The sequence below is a fragment of the Mirounga leonina genome, unplaced genomic scaffold (assembly GCF_011800145.1).
Source record: "Mirounga leonina isolate KUSES-001 unplaced genomic scaffold, KU_Mleo_1.0 Mir_129, whole genome shotgun sequence".
Classification (NCBI taxonomy): Eukaryota; Metazoa; Chordata; class Mammalia; order Carnivora; family Phocidae; genus Mirounga; species Mirounga leonina.
The window spans coordinates 22,046,235-22,068,040 of NW_023270323.1; the positions used below are offsets into that span (position 1 = coordinate 22,046,235).

Here is a 21,806-nt window from a genome sequence, read left to right on the forward strand (position 1 = left end):
GAAAGGAAAGGAAAGGAAAGGAAAGGAAAGGAAAGGAAAGGAAAGGAAAGGAAAGGAAAGGAAAGGAAAGGAAAAGAAAGGAAAGGAAAGTCATTTTTTGAATGAAAAATAAAAGGCTCTGATAACCTTCCCAGAAAGAGTAGTCTTCTCTCATCGCAACTATGCTTCACCCTTTAAGCAACACCAAGGTTTCTAAGAGGTAGGCTGGACACAAATCTTAATTAAAATAAGCAACATTCCCACCAGGATCCCCAAGACCCTATCTCTAGAGCTATTTGGGGACCACAGAAGTCTGGCTTTTATCCCAGTGTGGAGAGAAGGAGAACCGAGAAATTGGAGTATGTTCTATAGGAGAAACCGCGGCAAAGAGGAACAGGATTCTAGGCACCGATGTGTATCAGAAGTGAGTGGACTGATGGGGCTTTTTCTCACTCGGCAGCCACCACCACGCAAGCCAGGCGGAGAGGCCACTTCTCGCGGTGCCCCAAGCAATACGAGCACTACTGCATCAAAGGGCGATGTCGCTTCGTGGTGGCCGAGCAGACGCCGTCCTGCGTGTAAGTGGAGCGCCCCGGCCAGCAGGGAGAGGGGTGCACAACGGTGCCGGCCTGGGACTTGGCAGGACTGGAAAGTCTGAGCTAACTGAGCCCTCCGTCGGGACTCCGTTCCCCGGGTCCTGCCGCCGGCCACTTGCTTCGGGGGCCGTTGGGCAGCAGCTTATGGAGAAACGGACGCCCACTTTCCTCCTGAAAGGGGAGCCTGCCAGAGCCCGGGTCCGCTGGCAGGCTATGTCCTCCGAGGCCTTCCGCAAGCAGAACTTTCTGTCCGGTGTGAAGCATGCCTTTTGGCTCCATTAATCTCCTGGGTGGTTCGAATGGAAGCAAATTCTTCTGGCATGTGTGAGGTGGTTTGTAGTTAATGTAAATATGGAGGGTTTTCTGCCACATTAAAAGCTACTTTTGCAGGTGTCAATGCATTGCAAGGAAATGAGTCTGTTTATAAGCAGAGATTTGCAAAGCCTGTTTATTATGAAGGGGATTGGAAGAAAAGTGCTCTTTCCACCTCTTAGGAGATTGAGTCCAAGTTTAATTTTGTTCAGGCACAGACAATCTTTTTGCATTTAAAAAATCTTTGTTTTCTTCTAAAGAGATGTCCCTCTCTCTGAGACCTCTCCTGATGGATGAGCAAGGTGATTTTTTAAGTATAATTTTGACCTAAAGTTCATAGAATGTTTATGTTTTTATGTGTCGGTTCCCCAGTATACATTTTTTTTATAAGTGTCTCAAAACAGCGATTCCAAATCTTAATTCAGTGGAACATTTAAGGGTCATGGACTTCATCAAAATTTAATTATAATTAAATCTAATTAAAAAATAAATATACTGGATAATACTTAGAGGGGCATAAGAATTGCTAATGTAATGTGTGTGTGTTGGGAAAGAAAAGAGCTGATTTTTTTTTTTTTTATTCCCTCTAATTGCCCACTGGCTTAGGAGAATATATTGAGTTTTAAAAATATTTATTTTTATTTATTATTATTATTTTTTTTTTAGAGAAAAAGAGAGGGTGTGCATGCTCACACAAGCATGGCGGTTTAGGGGGGAGAATTGAGAATTTTTTTTTTTTTTTAAGATTTTATTTATTTGACACAGAGAGAGAGAGATGGTGAGACAGAGAGCACAGCAGGGGGAGCAGCCGAGGGAGAGGGAGAAGCAGGCTCCCCACTGAGCAGGGAGCCCGATGCGGGGCTCGATCCCAGGATCCTAGGATCATGACCTGAGCCTAAGGCAGATGCTTAACGACTGAGCCACCCAGGCACCCTGAGAATTGAGAATTTTAAGCAGGCTCCACACCCAGCGCAAAGCCCCACCCAGGGCTCCATCTCATGACCCTGAGATCATGACCTGAGCCGAAATCAAGAGTCGGACACTTAACCAACTAAGCCACCCAGGTGCCCTGAGTTTTAAAATATTAATGCCCTTTAACGCAGTACATTTTTGTAACTTGTCCCTATGTCTGCAGATTTATTGTTTTTTAATACTGCTGCCTTCTAAAATGAAAACCACTATATGTAAACTACCTGCCTAAGATCAATACACAGCTCGTCCCCTTCAGGGGGTGGTTAAAACTCATTTCCATGGCCTCCGTAAGCTCCTCTGATCCTGGCTCACCCTTCTAGCCCTATCTCTCACTGTATGCCCAGATGTTCCTCTGAAATCCTCCGTTCCTTTTCATGCTTTATCACACATGCTCCCACGGTCTGGAAAGTTTATTGTTACTGATGTTTTAGTTGCAACTCAGACATCAGCTCCTCCTGGACCCCTGCTTTGGCACTGACTTCCCTCTTCTTGGACACACACTCAGGTGTGTTAAATGTCCCTTCTCTGAGATCCAGTCACCCTCCTATGAAAACTCTTCCTCTGAAGCATAGCTGTTGGTTTCCTTGAATCACCCTTCTGTGTCTGTGAGCACCTAAAGGTATGTCTCGTGGCTTATTCATTTTTTGTGTTCTGGTGCCAAGTACAGGGCCAGAATTTAATAAGTGTTCAGGAAATGACTGGTGAATAAGTCAATAAGTTCCTCTAGCATGGTCCATCTAATGCTATGCTAACTGTCAAAACCAAGGCCTTCCTGTGGGCCAGGAACAGCTTCTTAGTGGTAAAATGCTATAGAACCAATGGGAAGCCGAAGAGCATAGGAATCAGGACACAGATTTTGGAGTCAGATAGACCTAAGTTAAGATTTTGTTTGCACCAATTATAAGCACTGCTAACGGTGGGCCAATTACCTTCCCTGAGCTTATAAAAGGGGATAGTAATATTTCCCTATACAAGGAGATAGTAATATTTCCCTATAAAAGGGGATAGTAATATTTCCCTCTCAAGTGTTGAAAATAAAGCATTATGTTAAGCAAAAATCCTTATTATAGTAGCCAGCACAGAGTAGATGTTCCATAAATTGTACTGCTGAGATGAATGGGACATATTTGACCTGGGCCTGAACTTTTGGGTGACGTGGCATAGCATAGATTCAGGCAAAACTCTCTTGCCATGGGTAACTCTGCTACCCTGAAAAACCAGAGGTACCCCCTTTTGCTTGGAATTACAGGAGTTGTGGACTCCTGCTTTTTACATTAAAAAAAGAAGTGTGTTTCCAATAACTCAAATCCCCTTAGTCTTCTCAGTATTTTCTCGGAATGGGGATGATTTGTTTCCAGACACATACTTTTTATTTATTTATTTATGCAGCACAGGTCTTTTAAGCAGTGTTGTGTGTGCTTGGGGCATAAACTTGAGAGTCAAACTTCCTGCACTTGAATCCCAGCCCCACTCACTTAATTTCTCTAGACCTCCGTTTTCCCATCTGTAGAACGGGTTAATAATGGCACCTATCTCAAATGATGTTATAAGGATCAATTGAGTTAATAGTTACAAATCTCTTGTAATAGTATCTGCTGATTATTTCAGAATAGTGATCCCAAATCTGATTTGTCAGAGTCCTGAAGGGTCATGGGCATCTTTAAAAATTATTTTACATTTTATAGAATGCTTATTAAATAAAAACTCATTTATTCAATTATTCAGCATTTAATAAACATCTGCTAGGATCTGGCACTCTTGATCTCTTCCTCTCCCATTGAACTGACCATTAGCTGATATGTTATTGGTTTGCTGAGAAGGGAACTGGCATGAGAGCCACTCTGTAACTGGCTATGGAAAGGTTTGACCTTCTAGCATGACTTTATTAGGTTATAGCTTGCAAGAAGTACTGCTTACTGAGAAATCCAATTAAAGCATGGTTACGCCATGAACCCAGAACTTATCGTTAGAAAAACATTCTAAAAGAGCAGCAAGCAATGGCTGTAATTTAATAGGCAAAGTTATTGTTTAAAAATGCCATATTCAATAAATTTGTTAGAGAAACAAGCTAATTGGAAGACACTATATTTGTAAGATTTTAATTATGACCTTAAAAAAAAAAAACTCTTTAAAAAATCTCCCTCCCACACTTGCAATTAAATGTGATTTTCCCCTCCAGCTCCAGTCCTATGGAGATAGGATATTTCTAAGCTCTTTTCTTGTGATCTTGACCTTGAGACAAAGATGTCTGGCTATCTGGAAGGCAGCAATTTTCCCTCATACATCCTTGGGGTCCTTTTACAATAGATACCATTAGATATCTTTTCTCTTTGGCTTGCATTGAGCATCACCTTTCAATTGATGGTTGTGACCAAGCTAGTTTTTTTTGTTGTTGTTTCAAGCATTGTATCAGTTATAATATTGGCATTAAGGGATCTCCTTACTTGTGCAAGACAGGCTTTATGGGAATTAAATGCCTTGCACCTGTCAAACATAACCTATAGAATGGCCCGGCAAATAGATCCTTTCTTTAAAAAATAAAAACAGAACAAAACAAAACAAAACAACAAACAAACAAACAAGCAAAAAACCAAGGTTACAGAGAAATCTTTTTAAGAAGTGGAATTTCATCTTTTTGAGATTTATATAATTATATATGTGACCAGTATCTCTTTTGTTTTGAACGAGTCTGAGGGGTCGAAAGGGCAAATACTTGTTAATGCAAAGGTATTGATGTCACAACATATGCTTTCGGTTTTGAAGTGTCCTCAGACAAACTTCTTACGTACCTTTGAAGCAGAGAATACTATGGATAGTCTCCAAATCACTGAGCCTTTAGCTCATTGAGCATTGCTCAGACAGGCCTTGGCTGGGCCAAAGGGAACCTGCTGTGTTGGGGTAAATCCTAAGGCTGCGTTGATAAAGAGTTGAGAGACTGAGGAAAGTGAATGTCTCCCTTGGAGATTTGTTGCTGTCTGGTTGCTGCACTTGATGAGGGCCACGGAGAAGGGGGCCACTTACAGGACAGTGGAAGGCATGGTGTACGCAGCTGAAAATGGACTCTTGAGCATCAGATAAAGGAGCTGGAGAGGACAAGACTTATTGTGTTTGGGGAGGATGTTGTTGGAGAGTTGGTGAATGGAGGAGCATCATGTCCTGTGTGGCCACTTTGAGTAGCAGAATCAGAATTGGTGGGTGGAAGTTGAGCGAGAGAGAGAGGAATCCTGTTGAATCACATTTATGGAGCTTTCTATGTGTTAGGCATTGGTCTATGAACTTTCACACATATTACAGTGTTGGATCATACAAAGCCTGGTGATGGGTATTAAAGAGGGCACGTACTGAATGGAGCACTGGGTGTTATACACAACGAATCATGGAACACTACATCAAAAACTAATGATGTAATGTATGGTGATTAACATAACATCATAAAATAAAGTTAAAAAAAAGCAGCGTAATTTTTAAATAATTTGTAGCAAGAGAACTTGGGCATGTTGGGTGCCCTACAATGAAATGGGAAGTCCTGGGGATTTTGAATTCCTTGTCATGGTGCTAATTATGTGCTTGGGAAGGCTGCAGAGGGAATTTTACCATCCCCTCTCTTTCAAGCTCAGAATCCAAAATTTTAAGCTAAGTTTTAGTAAATTGCCATCATCTCTGTTTATTTATGTTAGCCATATTGTTACTGTTCAAGTGATGACAGGTTTTCAGCAAAGCAACGAAAGTGAAATTATTTGTGAACACAGTGGTATTCAGCTTAATTGGAAAAAAAAATTTTTTTAAAGGAACTGCACCCTTTATTAATTCCAGTTAATGACAACAATGTTAGTTTCTTCAAACAAGAAATGATAGAGATTCTTCAAAGTCTTTTTCACTGTTTACCTTGTTTTATTTTTCCAGCTGTGATGAAGGCTACACTGGGGCGAGATGTGAGAGAGTTGACTTGTTTTACCTCAGAGGAGACAGAGGGCAGATTTTGGTGATTTGTTTGATAGCAGTTATGATCATTTTTATCATTTTGGTGGTCGGTGTCTGCACGTGCTGTCAGTAAGTATTTTTTAAACTTAATTTTAAGTAAATCTGAGAAATTGTATTTTGCTGTTTCTTTTCTTCTTTCCTTCCTTCCTCCCTCTTTCTTCTTTCCTTTTTGCTATGATTTAAATAAATCACTTTCTGAGGTTTGCCATCACTTTTACTGAAGTATCTACTTACAATAAAACACACGATGCATAGTTTGTGTCATTTTCCTGCGCATAATTATTATAATTAAAAAGAAAATATGCATAAATCTCTTGATTAAAAAAAAAAGACGGTGGACAGAAAGTGTGAAGGTGATCAAAGGTATAAACTTCCAGTTGTAAGATAAATAAGTACCCCGGGATGTCACGTATGTTTAGCAACCGTAGTGAACAATACTCGATTGTATATTTGCGAGTTGCTAAGAGAGAAGATCTTAAAAGTTCTCATCACAAGAAAGAAAAATTTTATAACTATGTATGCTGACCAACGTTAACTATCCTTACTTTGGTGATCATTTTGCAATATATACATATATTGAATCATTCTGTTGTATACTGAAACTAATACCATGTTCTATGTCAATTGTATCTTAATAAAAAAAGCTAGTTATGGAGTCTTGAAGTCAGTCATATTTTATGTGGGTTTGTTATTAGGCTCAACAAGACTTTTATTATCTTAAATTGTACCATGACACAGTAACTTAGGAAGGTAGAAACAGACACACAAAAACATTTCCCGCCCCCCCCCTTGGCCACAATAAAATAATAGATTTTATTTATAAAAGATGATTACACTGTTTTTCCTTTTCATTGCGTACCACAACTTTGAGAATCAAGAAACACCTTGATTTTTTTTCTCTGAGACAGAGTGTTTTGGTATAATTCTTAAGTTAATTTCTTTTGTAAAGCTATAAAAATTTGTATCAGACCAGGACTCCAACAGAATATGGTAAACTGCCATTTTTTAAAGTGCTCTATTTTGGGGGTGCCTGGGTGGCTCAGTCTTAAGCGTCTGCCTTCTGCTCAGGTCATGATCCCGGGGTCCTGGGATCGAGGCCCGCATCGGGCTCCCTGCTCTGCGGGGAGCCTACTTCTCCCTCTCCCACTCCCCCTGCTTGTGTTCCCTCTCTCACTGTCTCTCTATCTGTCAGATAAATAAATAAAATCTTAAAAAAAAAAAAAGCCTAATTTAAGTAGTCAAGAAAGAACAATAGTTTTGGCAGCAAAATGGAAACTATAAAAAAAAAAAATCCAATGGAAATACCAGAATTGGAAAATATATCTTTAATTAAGAAATCAATGCTTGGGCGCCTGGGTGGCTCAGATGGTTAAGCGTCTGCCTTCTGCTCAGGTCATGATCCCGGAGTCCTGGGATCGAGCCCCTCGGCAGCAGGGAGCCTGCTTCTCCCTCTACCTCTGCCTCTGCCGCTCCCCTTGCTTGTGCTCTCTCTCTCTCTGTCAAATGAAAAAATAAAATCTTTAAAAAATATATAAAGTGCGATATCATTGCCCTGAGAAGCTAGTCTAGCCTCCTAAACTGCTACCATCACTTTTGGGCTACTGTACACACCCAAACAGGATGTCTCGTGACTTCTTTCTTCACAAAAAAACTTTAGTGTAGCTACCAGAAGTCTACAATCTTTTATTTTTATCCCAGCTCTGCTATTAGATTTCTTTGAGAACTTGGACAAACTTCTTAACATCTTTATTTTTTTTAAAGATCTATTTATTTATTTAATTGACAGAGAATGAGAGAGAACATGAGAGTGGGGGGGAGGGACAGAGGGAGAAGCAGACTCCCCGCTGAGCAGGGAGCCTGACGCTGGGCTCATCCTGGGACTGCAGGATCGTGACCTGAAGGCAGATATTTAACCGACAGACTGAGCCACCCAGGCGCCCCTTCTTAACATCTTTAAACTGGCATTTTATTTTCTATAAAACAGGATGATTAAACCAGATAATCTGTAAGATTCCTTGTAGTTATAAAATGGAAAGATATTTAACATTTTTTTTTACCTGCATTATGGTAAAAAGGAGTTTTTATAACACCAGTTTTGGGGTAGAGCTGAGAAATGGCTTATTTTATCACATCGGTTTTGAATTACACTTTAAGAAACTGGACTTCTGTCCAGAATATCTAACACTTTTTTTTAATGTATCTATAAGCTTAATTAACATATCCATAGGCTACCCTCACTCTCTTGGTTTTCTTCTGTCTGTTTCCAATTTGTACTATTTCTTATTCACACACTAAACAATGCTTGTCAGTTTTATAAAATAACTTGTTCTGAAAATTTTTCTTGTGCTAACCAAGCTTCCTCAACAACCAGGTACCATATTTTTTCTATTTAAGTAACTCTACTCTATTCATTACATTGGCCTACTGTGGCTATCATTTGAGCCTAGAGAAAGAGATAGGTTAAGAGAGAACCTAACATATTTAAGAAAAAAAGGAACCTACAAACTTTTAACCGTCTAGAAATAAGATCATAGGCCCTCCTGATGGTCGATTTTGTGTTCCCATGAATAACAGGCCCATACTAATGTCTGACACTTTGTTTTCCAAGTCCTCTTCGGAAGCGTCGTAAAAGAAGGAAGAAGGAAGAAGAAATGGAAACTCTGGGGAAAGATATAACTCCAATAAATGAAGATATTCAAGAGACTAGTATTGCTTAATGGTGAGTGTGATGAATTTGGTAGATGGGATACTCTTCAGGTGACAGTTACTTGGTGAAATGGGGCTTAACTTTACCTAGTAAATCAGCGATTGGAATTTGATTGTGCTTCGAAACATCTAAAAGTAAATTACTTTTTTTCATAGAATCCGAAGCCAAATAAAAGACTTTCTCATATCTTTCTTTTGTGTGTTACCACATTGAGAGGCATGTGGAAAGAGGACTTTTATATACTTTTTCTAGTGTGCTGAGATCAACCTGCTTTCTAATTCTACATGGTTGTGGTGGTTAGTTTATACTTTTTCTTCCTCGTTTTGGGGCACAAAGAAGAGGTATTTTAGTTTATACATCTCACATTAAAAAAAATAGCAATAACCATGTTTTAATAATAACCACATTAACTGAGCATTTACCCTATGCCGAACACTGTTCTAAGCTCTTTAAATGTTGTATCAATTAGGATCCCAGCAAGATCCAACAAGGAGATTTTGATGAGGGATTGGGAGGGCAGGGTTGAGGAACCCACGGGAACTTCGAGGCTCCTGGAGTCTAACACTGGCAGGAGGCTGCCCCTCTCCCATGCCTGAAAGGGCTGGGGAAGGTTACTTCCGCCAGAGGCCGTATACTCTGTAGGAGCTGTATCTGTGGATGAAAGTAGCCACTGCAGGAACCAAAACAAGGAAGAGGAGGAAAGGCAGATGCACCCCAAACTTTCTCACCTCCTGCCTTCAGATCTTCAGCAGGCACCTCCCATTAGCCAAACCCAACCAGCACCTGGGAGGCAAGGGAGCCCTTGTGATGTGTCAGCCCCCTGCTCCTGGAGTGGAGAGTGTCGGGGGTGGTAAGCAGAGAAAGGCTCCAAGGGGACAATCGGAGGATGGCTAGTGCCATCAGCTAGCTGGGGTAGTTTGGCTGTGATTGAGGCAAACCCAGTCAGACCGATTTAAAATGAAGGACGTGTTTTGGCTCACATGAACTGGCAGTCCAGAGGGAAGGTAGTCTGCACACCTGGGTGAACCAGAGGCTCCCACACTGGGAAACATTTTTTCTCTTTTTCTGCTCACGTATCCAAGAGTTGGCTTCATCCTTGGCTAGTTCCTCTTAAGTCATAGCAGTAACAATGATCCACAGGCTTCCTGTTCACCTCCAGCAAGAGAGAGCAGTGACTCTCATTGCTCCACCAGCAGTAGAAAGAATTTCCTTTTCCAGAAATGCTGGCTCTAAACTTTTTTTTTTTTAATTTGCATAGTACATTTCTTTTAACTAGCTTGCTGTCTTTTTCCTTATTCTTACAGGCTATGAAGTTACCTCCAGGCTGGTGGCAAGCTGCAAAATGCCTTGCTCATTTGAAAATGGACAGAATGTGTCTCAGGAAAATAGCCAGGAGAAATGAATTTTAAATGATATCTTTACTTTATGTTTGTAACGTTAGTCGGTGTTTTTTATTATTTTAATAATAATAAGTAATTTTATTATTGTTCAGTAATTGGGAAAAAGCACTCAGTTAAGAAAGTTTAATCAACTTCCACTTAAAGTTTTGTTACCAGGATTACTAGTCAAACAAAAAAGGAAAGTGGGAAGGAGTTTAGATTTTAGGAACTGAATTAATAATAAAGCTACCATTTATCCAGCCCTTACATGGACCAAGAGTTTAAAGTATATCATCATTTCCTTTAATCCTTTTAAGAACCTATGAGATATCTCTTATGATCCTCATTTCCCGTATATGGAACAGACAAAAAGAAGTTAAATAACATAACCTGGATTTACAGAGTTAGGAATTGATGGAGCTGGAATTGGAACCAAGATTTACTCAATTTTAATTTGTGTTCTTAACTATCATTTTTGTTGATGAGAGTGGGTGTAACCCAACTCACTAATATAACCAAAGACTTTATACTAAACTGTGTTTTGCCATGACTCTGAGGTGCTGGGGCTATATTCCTGCAGAAACTCAGGTTGGAGAGTCCTGGATATATATGGTACTGTTACCATCATGTTTTCTGCAGCATTGACTTCTATTATGTTTCTTTGCTCCTTTATAAATTCTCCGTGGCATGAATAAATTCTTACATTAGTAAAGCAAACAGATTTGCTCCACAGCTAGGGTAATGAATAAAGATGGAAAGAAAATGCCTGAGAGTCTTTAAGGCCTAGGTAAGTGTTTATGCTCACTAAGGGATAAAAGATATCCCTGGAAGAAGAGGCTGTTTATTCCTGGGAAATGGTCAGTGACACCACAACAGAGCCCAGGCACACATTGTTTGTGACTATAGCCTCATTTTTGTTCTTCCAAAGCACAGTACCTGTGATTGCTCTCAAGTGGATGTTGATGCAATGAAATCATGACCGTAAGCATCTATTACTTGGGACCATCTTGCCAAATGTTCCTTCAACACCATAGCATATTTAATAAAGACTCTTCTAAAACTGAAAAAGCTAAATCTACATTTAGCCAATATTCCATAGAATATGAAACTTTCTACATTGACCAGAATTTACAAAAACTGATGGAAGATGTCCCCAAATTGCTATACTTTTGCTGTTGTGATGTTAGCCAAGCAGCTTTTATTCCAGAATCCTAGCAGATTTTACTTTGCGGTGTAGACTTCATACACAAAGTAAAGTGGAGAATTCAGACCAAAGATGAATTTGGATGTTACCTATCACACATTGTATTTTGAGTGAGAATGAGGCTGTCTTCACAGAAATAGCTCAAATATATTAAGAGCTAAGCCAAACAACTAATCATCTTCTAAATCCATTTTTCCTTCTGACTTAATAGCCATCCTTGAAACAGGATTATATCCAATGGATTCCTGCTGCATATGTTTTATTTTTCAAAAGTCTTCTGGGCTCATTTATGCCCTTGCTTTTTCTCGGTGTTCTTTGATACCAAAGTGCTTGAAAGAAACGCTTGTTATAGCATTTAAAAACAAAACACAATGCTGTAAATGTTTCTTCTTCCCTGAACTGATATTAGTTGACCAATGGAATCTCTCAAGCCAAGTCAGGCTTGGGAATGTTGTTTTGATCCTAAAATGTAAATGGTGTCTTTTAAAATTTAGTAGGTCCAATATCAAGAAAGAACTTCAAAGATTTTCATATCTTTTAAAAAATGTATTTTATAATTGTTTTGCATGTTCTAAATGATGTTTATGTAAACTGTCAACATTATTATATAATAAATTTATTTTTAAAACAAAGCAAACATATTTATTTGGAAATTTTTTATCAATACCATGATTATTAAGAGAAAGAAATTTGCAGATTATTGCTTTAAAAAACTTTATATTTGGGGCACCTGGGTGGCTCAGTCGTTACGCATCTGCCTTCGGCTCAGGTCATGATCCCAGGGTCCTGGGATCAAGCCCCACATCAGGCTCCCTGCTCCAGGGAAGCCTGCTTCTCCCTCTCCCACTCCCCCTGCTTGTGTTACCTCTCTCTCTATGTCTCTCTCTGTCAAATAAATAAATAAAATCTTAAAAAAAAACAACTTTATATTTTATAGAGACTACCATTCATACATTTGAAATAGTCCATTTTGATTATAGGTTTTTCTTAGAAACTAACGAATTTGGAAGTGTGGTGGACACCTATGAGATTGCCCAACAGCCTGGCCATATTTTTGAACCCCACAAGTAGCTGCATTTGGTTGGTCTAAGGTGAGCACTTCATGAAGTTGGGTGAATTGGAGTCATTCCCAGGGGGACTGTGAACCTGAACAGAAGTTAGTCTTTCTGGGTTCTTTGCACATTAAAATGTGCATTTTGAAACTTTTGCCCCATGTGGCCCAGAAAAGCAAAAGAAGCTGGTCAGAGGAGAACAGAGACGAGGCTCAAGTTTTCTGACAGTCTGAGTCCCCATCATGTGTAATTCTCAAAGTTTAGCCTCATTCTGTTCCTGTCTGTGGGCTCTAGGAGACATATTATCATTATAATAAATACTTCATCTGGCTTAAGCTAGTTCTATTTGGATTTCTGGAACCTGAACCAAGGTCCTGACCAAATCTGGTGCATCATGAGATTGTGGACAAGTTTCTTTTTCTTTTTTTTTAAAGATTTTATTTATTTATTTGAGAGAGAGAGAGAGCACAAGCAGGGGGAGCAGCAGAGGGAGAGGGAGAAGCAGGCTCCCCACTGAGCAGGGAGCTGGATGCGGGGCTCGATCCCAGGACCCCAGAAACATGACCCGAGTTGAAGGCAGATGTTGAACCGACTGAACAAGCTAGGCACTCCTGGACAAGTTTCTTAAAACAGAAATGACATCCTCTCTGAAACAGAATATCAAGTTATGTTTTTCAAATAGTGCTTTCCATTGTAGGAGAGGAACATTTCTAGCAATATTCCATCTTTCACCATACAACCATTCTAAAGGATGGTTGCAGGTGGCATGGAATTCAGCAAGCATTGCCTGCATACTTACTGTTCTAGGCACTGTGCTGGCCACTATGACAAGTGCTAGGCAGGAATAAGACATGGCCCCTTAGGAAGCTTACAATTTAGTGGGAGAAACAGCTACTCACTGATCATTTCAATACAATTTGGTGCTCTGGGAGAGGTTCCAGGTAAATGAGATCCGAGAAGAAGATGACTAAACCAGCTTAGAAGGCATTGTGGAAGGCTCCTGAAGGATGTTACATCCAAACTGATGACTGTCCCTGAGAAATAAAGGTCTCTGACCCAAATTCTGGGCCAGGCCAGATAGTTCTTGGATCCTTGTGAAATTCTATAGAATTTCTTAGAAAGTTCTAGCAGTGGAGGAACAGGGACTAAGAGAAAAGAACAAATCAAGGCTCTCTGCTTAGTTCCAAAATGCCCTGGGCATGATATGATAGAGTACATGGACATGCGAGCTGATGGGTGAGATGTTCCTGGTTCCAATGATGTTATATTATTAAGTGATGGGCTGAAATGGGACGAACTTTTGATTTCCTTCCTGAGGTGGATTATGGGGACCTTTCTCATTTCCCATTTCATGTCATTGCCCCTGGAGTAGGCAAGTTACACAGAGAATGGGGTAAAATGCTCTGGGTTACATATTTTTGGAAAAACCTCTGGTCAGTGCAAAATTTTGTGAAGGAAGTTCAGGATATATTTCAGTGCCGTGGCTTTAAGACCAAGCTGATACCTCAAGGAGACGTTCATTTTAGTATGTTTTGCATATATTTTGTTATGAGAGCCTAAACACATTGGGGCATTGCTATCATTCATTTATTCAAAAATATTTAGTAAATGCCTACTAAGTGCCAAGTATCTTAGGTGCTGGGGTTACATCAGTGAAGAAAATGGTTAAAAAAAAATCTGTGACCTCATGGAGCTTATATTCCAGTGGGTATAATCTTTCACAGCATGGAATTTAAAACAAGGACTACCCAAGAAGTTATGTTATCCAGAGGATGTTATCATTAATTAGACTTTTAATCTATGCCACTGGCTTGGAGCATGAAACTCAAGATGAGCACTCGCAGAAGAACTCATTCTGTGGAAGGATTAACAGATTTCCCTTGATCTCCAAATAATTTACTTATTTTAATAGTGACTATCAAGAGCAAAAGAAGTATAACCATGTTTCTTTGGTATAAAAATCTTGGTTTATGCCTTTTTTTTTTTTTTTTTTGTCGTGGTTAATGAATAGGGTGCTACATCTGGGCATCTGTTCTTCTTCAAAGAATCATCTATGTTTCAAAGAATTTTTCTGAAAAGGAACCTGTTCCCATGTGATCATCTTTGACAGCTGAGCGTTAATGCCAGAACATAACATGCAAATATTTTATTCTTGCCTGTTTGCTAATGTTACTGAGTCCTGGGAATGTGTATCTTATAATAACATCTAGTTGGCACTTCTGTAAACTAATTCTTCCCCAGGACCTTTCAGCTATTGGTGTCTGAAGTCATCTGAAATTCTGTATTAGGAAACTAAATAAACTGTATAACTTCAAAAATTGATTCAGCAATTAATTTTAGGAGCTAAATTAGGAGGAATGTTTCTGCTACTGGAAATTTCAAAATGTGGATCTCCAGGTATGTTTAGCCAACAGTTCCAGTCAGTACTTGTATTTTAAAAACAATGGTAACCAAACATGTTTTAAGACTTTCCTCCATGTTTTACTTTGCTTACTCAAGTTTAAGTTACACAAAAGTAAACGTGCAACAGAGGTACCTCAAGAGCAGTCTTCTTTTTTCTTCTCCTTTGTTCTATTTAAAAGAAGTCAAACAAACAAAATTCTTCACAAATACAGAGCTCCTTAATATCGCTCGCTGTGGCAAGTGTAATTATTTTTATAAGATGTGTGCAGAATAATAAAATATGCCAAAACTCTTGAGATCCAAGCTGGCTAATGATTTTTCATATGCTGGGTTTTAGTAATAAGTGAGAAAGAACCTTTATCTGACTTACCCTGTAAAATGATTTTTGAAATATTGCAATATGTAAACTGATTTTGATATCTGTTTCTAGCATATTCTTGTTTAACACCTAAAAACATTTGTTTACTCAATGAACTAGAACTAGCAATTCTAAAAAAAAAAAAAAAAAAAAGAAATCATGTATACAGTGTTTTTTGTTGGTTGGTTGGTTGGGTTTTTTTTTACTATTTTTTTATTATGTTATGTTAATCACCATACATTACATCATTAGTTTTTGATGTAGTGTTCCATGATTCATTATTTGCATATAACACCCAGTGCTCCATGCAGAACGTGCCCTCTTTAATACCCATCACCAGACTAACCCATCCTCCCATCCCCCTGCCCTCTAGAACCCTCAGTTTGTTTTTCAGAGTCCATCGTCTCTCATGGTTCATCTCCCCCTCTGATTTCCCCCCTTCATTCTTCCCCTCCTGCTGTCTTCTTCTTCTTTTTTTTTTTTAACATATAATGTATTATTTGTTTCAGGGGTACAGATCTGTGATTCAACAGTCTTGCACAATTCACAGCGCTCACCATAGCACATATCCTCCCCAATATCTATCACCCAGCCACCCCATCCCTCCCACCCCCCACCACTCCAGCAACCCTCAGTTTGTTTCCTGAGATTAAGAATTCCTCGTATCAGTGAGGTCATATGATACATGTCTTTCTCTGATTGACTTATTTCGCTCAGCATAACACCCTCCAGTTCCATCCACGTCGTTGCAAATAGCAAGATTTTATTCCCTTTGATGGCTGCATAATATTCCATTGTATATACATACCACATCTTCTTTTTATTTATTTATTTATTTATTTATTTATTTATTTATTTATTTATTTGACAAAGAGAGACACAGTGAGAGAGGGAACACAAGCAGGGGAAGTGAGAGAGGGAGAAGCAGGCTTCCCGCGGAGCAGGGAGCCCGAGGCGGGGCTCAATCCCAGGACCCCGGGATCATGACCTGAGCCGAAGGCAGACGCTTAACGACTGAGCCACCCAGGCGCCCCTATACCACATCTTCTTTACCCATTCATCTGTCGATGGACATCTTGCCTCTTTCCACAGTTTGGCTATTGTGGAAATCGCTGCTATAAACATCAGGGTGCATGTACCCCTTCGGATCCCTACATTTGTATCTTTGGGGTAAATACCCAGTGTGCAATTGCTGGGTTGTATGGTAGTTCTATTTTCAACTTTTTGAAGAACCTCCATACTGTTTTCCAGAGTGGCTGCACCAGCCTGCATTCCCAGGTTGGTTTGTTCTTATTTATTTTACTCTTGAAGATAATCTTGTCTTGGGTACTGGACCTCCACCCTTCTTCTTCCTAACTCTGAACTTCAAAATATCTGAACTCTTAACCAAACCAGTGCTCCTGATCATTCTCTCAATGGCATAGGGATGGGGGAAACTTGCTTCTGAACTGTTAAAATGCAAAGGTTACAAGCACAGGATTTTTGTTCAGACAAACCCGGGCTTCACTCCTAGGTATCTCACTTACAGTGAGGCCCTCGGCAGATTGCTTCACCCTATGAATGTTCTCAGCAGCAGGGTGAAAATAAACAATAAATAGGGTGGGCTGAGAGGATTTGATGACATAATGCAAGCAAAATGCTTAGCTCAGCACCTGCAATGTTTTAAATACTCTTCAGGTCAGTGTTCACTTAATGTTAGTTATTATTAGTATGATCAATAATAATAGTGACAATGGTGATGATGTTCTCAAAATACTGTTATAAAAAACAAGGAAGTCTTTTCTGAAGTTAAGTCAGTGCCCTGATGCAGTGAAGGCTTCTATATTTTTCAGGATTCATGATCCCTCTGTAGAGGCGTGTCTTTCTACTCTTGTCTGAACAAGCCATGAGCCATGGTGAGGTGAAGAATTCCAATTCAGGGACTGACCCTATGAAACTGCTTCATTTCTCTCCCCAGATTCTTCCTCTTCCCCTCCTTGAAAATACCCAATGAGAAAAATTAAAGAAGAATTATTACAATGCTGGTGAAAATACCTCAAGGCCTAATACTTTTGAAATGGTGCTGAGATAAGTTTGTTATTTTTGGAGAGGGGTTGGACTTCACTCCTCAAACACTGACCATCATGGAAAGTGTTAAAAATAGCTTGAGTCGGGGACTGGGAGTAACCTGTCAGGACTGCTGTCCACAGTGTGCTTGCCCAGTAATAATTATGATACCCATTTCCCTGACGAAAAATCTAAGGCTCAGGAAGCTGCCAAATCATACTACTAGGAAATCCTTGTCATCTGCCTCTTAACTTTGGTATCTCAAATCTTGAAAGAAAAGTACACTGAAATTATCTACCTTTCAAATGGAAAGAGAGAAAAATGTGTTGTTCTGGACTCTGCCAACTGGCTAAATAAATGATTACTAAGACTAGGGTTGACAAATCTTTGAAACATTTTAAAAAGTTTCCAGAAACTTTTTTAAAGTTTCAGTTTAAAAACTGAGCCAGAAGACAAATGAGAAAATTCTGTAGCAACCAGCTGATTCATTTTTTGTTTGTTTGTTTTTAAAATTCAACCTTTCAGCCAAGTTTGTCAGGCTTAGTTATTTTTTCTTAAGTTAAAATGTCTGAAAATAAGAGAAAAGGACTTTATTATGTAATAAAACACATATTGATTGAGCAATATGGCGCCCACACTAACTTAACATACGCATATCATGCTCTTAGTGGAGCGTGTTTAATTTGGTGGGGCCAAATAATTTTTTAAACCACAAAAGATATGAAGAGGTAAACAACCTGGGAAGAATCTGGCTTTACAAATTAGTAAAATTTGTACAAACTGATGTAATTTTAAGGATTTTTTTTATAATTAAAATTAATTCCACATTGCCTAAGTCTCTTGAATTCAATGGAACTTCATTAATTTAAACCCCACCAATCCAAAATTTTGGACCATTCAGGCATGGACTAGGCAGATGTTCATGAGAACTAAGAAGTAGCATTTTGTAGAAACCATAGAGGAGTATCAGTGTTATAAGCTTTTCCAATACATTGAACATTACACTTGTAGAGCAGCATCTTGTATTTTTTTCATGGTAATATTATCACCTCCTGTGACATCAGTTATATGTTTAAAATCAAACTCATCATTTTCAGATCCTAATTCAATTGTTTAAATACTATCAAAAGCTGATAATGGGCACACACACAAAAGTGTCCTAAGTGCAGGGAGGGTGAAGAGAACAAGAGACAGCGTATTTTTCAAGTAGGAGAAAAGACAGACACACAAATAGCTATAAGAAAAATCAGATTAAATTCATTCATTTGCCCAATGAATATTCAACATTTACTATATGTATAGCATAGTGCCAAGTGCTCAAGATAAAAGGATGAATGGACTAGACTTAGCCCATGTCTCCATGAATTTTGTTCTCTAGTAGAGAGGATCAGAGTTTTACATGTACAAAGAATACCTTGCTAGTGTGTACTAGGGATTGTGGTGGTTAGGGAACTCAGAAAAGGTGACATTAATCTCAGCCTAGAAGAATGAGTGGGATGTGGTAGGCAAGTGTAGACACTCCATTGGGAGGTTCAAGCTGAGACCAAACTAACCCTTTTCCACTGTCTGTGTGGAGATGCTCTGAGTAAGCTCAGCAGCCCACCTTGAAGAGGTGGCTGGCCAGCCTGTGACCAGGAGATGGAGGACATTCACCTACTTTGCCTGAAAGTGAATGTATACTAACTATATTGCAGACCCATTCCATCCTGAAGAGATTTCAGCAATTATCTCCGGACTGTTCAAGCTAAGAACAGGTAGGGAGGAAGTTGGCCTCAATCGGGCCCATCCCAGGACTTCAGAGGGTCTTCCTGTCCCTAAGGTCTTCCTCTCTACTTCCCCTCCCAGTATTCTCCCTCAAGTCTGCTCTCTCCTTCCTGTCCCTGGATCCCATTCCTCCTTGATCAGATCTCAGTGTCCTCAGGTCCTTCTGGGGTCTCACAAGTTTAGCAGCCTTAGCCATAGAATGCCTGTGTCTTTTCTTTTTTTTTCTTTTTTTTTTTTTAAAAGATTTTATTTATTTATTTGCGAGAGAGAATGAGAGACAGAGAGCACGAGAGGGAGGAGGGTCAGAGGGAGAAGCAGACTCCCCGCTGAGCAGGGAGCCCGATGCGGGACTCGATCCTGGGACTCCAGGATCATGACCTGAGCCGAAGGCAGTCGCTTAACCGACTGAGCCACCCAGGCACCCTGCCTGTGTCTTTTCACAAGAAAGGATGGGCTTCATCTCAGGGTCTGCTGGCTTCTTTCCTACCCCCTCCTCAGGCAAGGTGGAGAAAGAAGGAGGATTTCTGCTATTTCTCTATTAAGTATCTAAATAAGCAAATTTGGTCACTAGAAGAATTTATTCTCTACCATGCCCCTCCCAAAGAAATGAGTCCCTATTATTATGAAATTTTTATGCTATTTTTGAAAATGAACAACTTGGCATTATCATTCTAGACAAGCATTTCTGCCTCCCACCTGTATCCCTTGAGTTACGTCACAAAGATTTCTCTCTTTAATAAAGAGCACCTTATGGTGATCTCAGTGTGGTGAGATTGAGCCCTGAGTCAGACTCTGTGCTCAGCAAGGAGTCTGCATAAGATTCTCTCTCTCTCTCCCCCTCGGCCCTTCCCCCTCTCCCCTGCATGCACTCTTTCTCTCAAATAAATAAATAAATCTTAAAAAATAATAGAGAAAGCACCTTAGGAAAAAGGGAGAGAGAGGTCTTGGGTTTACCTCACTGCAGATGAGGTCTATGCCCCAAGAGGTAGAGGAGCTGGATGTCTTCTATGGGTAAGAGATCTATGGAATGGATGGGAGATCAATAAGTGAGAGAGCAGAGGAAAGAATTCCCCTTGAAGAGAACAACCATTACGGACGAGATCACATGGGTTTATAAATGAGGGCACATTTGGAGAAGGTGTTGTGAGATAAGTGAAAGACACCCAGTCAAATTTGAATTTCAGATAAACAAAAAATAACATTTTTTGTATAAGTATTTCCAAACATGCTATCAAGGTGGGCATTCTGTATTTATTTGCTAAGTCTGACAACCTTAGTGTGGGAGAGTGGAGCATGGAGCGTTGAAGAGGAGGCTGTTGGGTAGGGACGGGACAAGATAATACAGCACCTGCCATGTCATGCTAAAAATTCTTGGACTTTACTGGATGGGAAGGACAAAACGTTTTGGGCAAGCAAGTGACACAGTAAAATATATCATTTAGGAAGATGATTCTGCAGGCATTGTGAAGGGTAAATTGGAAAGTTGAGAGTTGAAGGACAGGAGAAATGCCTGGAGCTAGAATACGGAGGTATAAATATTAAGGGCATTTTGGTAAGAGAATCAACATGATCTCGTGATCTGTTGAATTTGGGGATGTGAGAGAAGGAAGAGGCAGAGAGGACTGAGAGCTCCACACTCATGATCAGGCATCTCTTGTTGTGTTTAGTTGAAATCTGGATTGAGGAGGAGGAGGCAGGGGTGGAGGCTTGGGGATAGGTAGTCCACAGGGCGACTTCTGCTTAAAAAAATTGAGGACTCTGAGAACATCTTTGTAGAAGAGCCAGCAAACAATGGGGAATGTAGACCTGAAGTTCAAGGCAAGTCCAGGTCAAGAAAAAGACTTGCCTCAAGCAGGAGAAAGACATCATGAAATAACAGCTTCAGGAAGCATCGTCCAAGAGTGTTGGAGATGGACTGAAGAGTATAGATGCTGGGGTCATGAAGAGAAGCTTGCATGTTGATGTACAGTTGCTTGAGGTGCAGTAATAATGTAAACGTGGGAATGGAGAGATAGGGGTGAAACCAAGATCCACTTGGCATTAGATTTGACATTAGAAGCAGTTGGGGAGGGGCGCCTGGGTGGCTCAGTCATTAAGCATCTGCCTTCTGCTTGGGTTGTGATCCCAGGGTCCTGGGATGGAGCCCTGCATCAGGCTCCCTGCTCAGCAGGAAGCCTGCTTCTCCCTCTCCCACTCCCCCTGCTTGTGTTCCCTCTCTCGCTGTGTCTCTCTCTGTCAGATAAATAAATAAAATCTTAAAAAAAAAAAAAAAGAAGCAGTTGGGGACAGATGAGAAAGGGAGGAGACAGAGGTGCCTTTGATTCTGTGAGCAAGGGAGACTGGGCTGTAGAAATGCCCCGTTCGTGACAGCAAGGGCTAAGTGAGACTAGTGCTGAAGTTAGGGAGACAGGTTCCACCTTGCGTTCACTGAGTTTCAGATTGCTTATAGGACATCTCAGCTAAGGTGTCTTGCTGGTGGATGCAATATATAAATTATACACCAGGGCTGAGCTTACAGATTTTGCCAAGATGTAAAATCACAAGTGATTGGTATTTCCGAAGCTATGAATATGGAGTGGCAGTCTTAGCTCTCAGAGGTGCTGTGAAATCCTTGAAAAGAAATGCAAATTTGAGTGTTTTAGTAGAAAAAATGCCATTCACGCTCCAAATTGGTTGTTCAGAAAAAAATCCAATAAATTAATTTGGTTCATTACTAATTAGTTTTTCTCTCCTGAATGCTTATATGCTAGTAAGTGAGAAAACAAACTAATTAAATGTCCAATCTGGTTTAAATTTAGCCCAGCTGAGTAATGTAAAGAGCTCCATCCAGAAATTTCCTGGACCCCTCCGAATACAAAGCTCAAGCTCTCAAAGGCCCTCCATCTCCTCCTGTTTCTCTCACTAAGGTGGTGGGCAGGAGGTGAGGAAGGGGACTTCGGTCTCGTGTGGGTCCTTGGATTGTTCTGGCAGGTGGCCCGTGTTGTCTGGGGGGCATCCTCCCGCCCTCCTGCTGTGTGTTCTGCTGACCTCAGAGGCTGAATTCTGAGGCAGGT

At 40.1% G+C, this 21,806-nt stretch overlaps 1 protein-coding gene across 1 annotated transcript in view; it reads left to right on the top strand.

Moving 5' to 3' along the window:
- Positions 1 to 11,732, top strand: part of BTC (betacellulin) — a 43,118-nt gene extending 31,386 nt beyond the window's left edge. Inside the window, exons 3-6 of the mRNA XM_035004799.1 lie at positions 440 to 557; positions 5,763 to 5,909; positions 8,449 to 8,559; positions 9,852 to 11,732. Of these exons, the coding sequence (XP_034860690.1) occupies positions 440 to 557; positions 5,763 to 5,909; positions 8,449 to 8,557 (374 nt within the window). The 3' untranslated portion in view covers positions 8,558 to 8,559; positions 9,852 to 11,732. The remainder of the gene's footprint in view (positions 1 to 439; positions 558 to 5,762; positions 5,910 to 8,448; positions 8,560 to 9,851) is intronic.
- Positions 11,733 to 21,806: the final 10,074 nt, after the last annotated feature.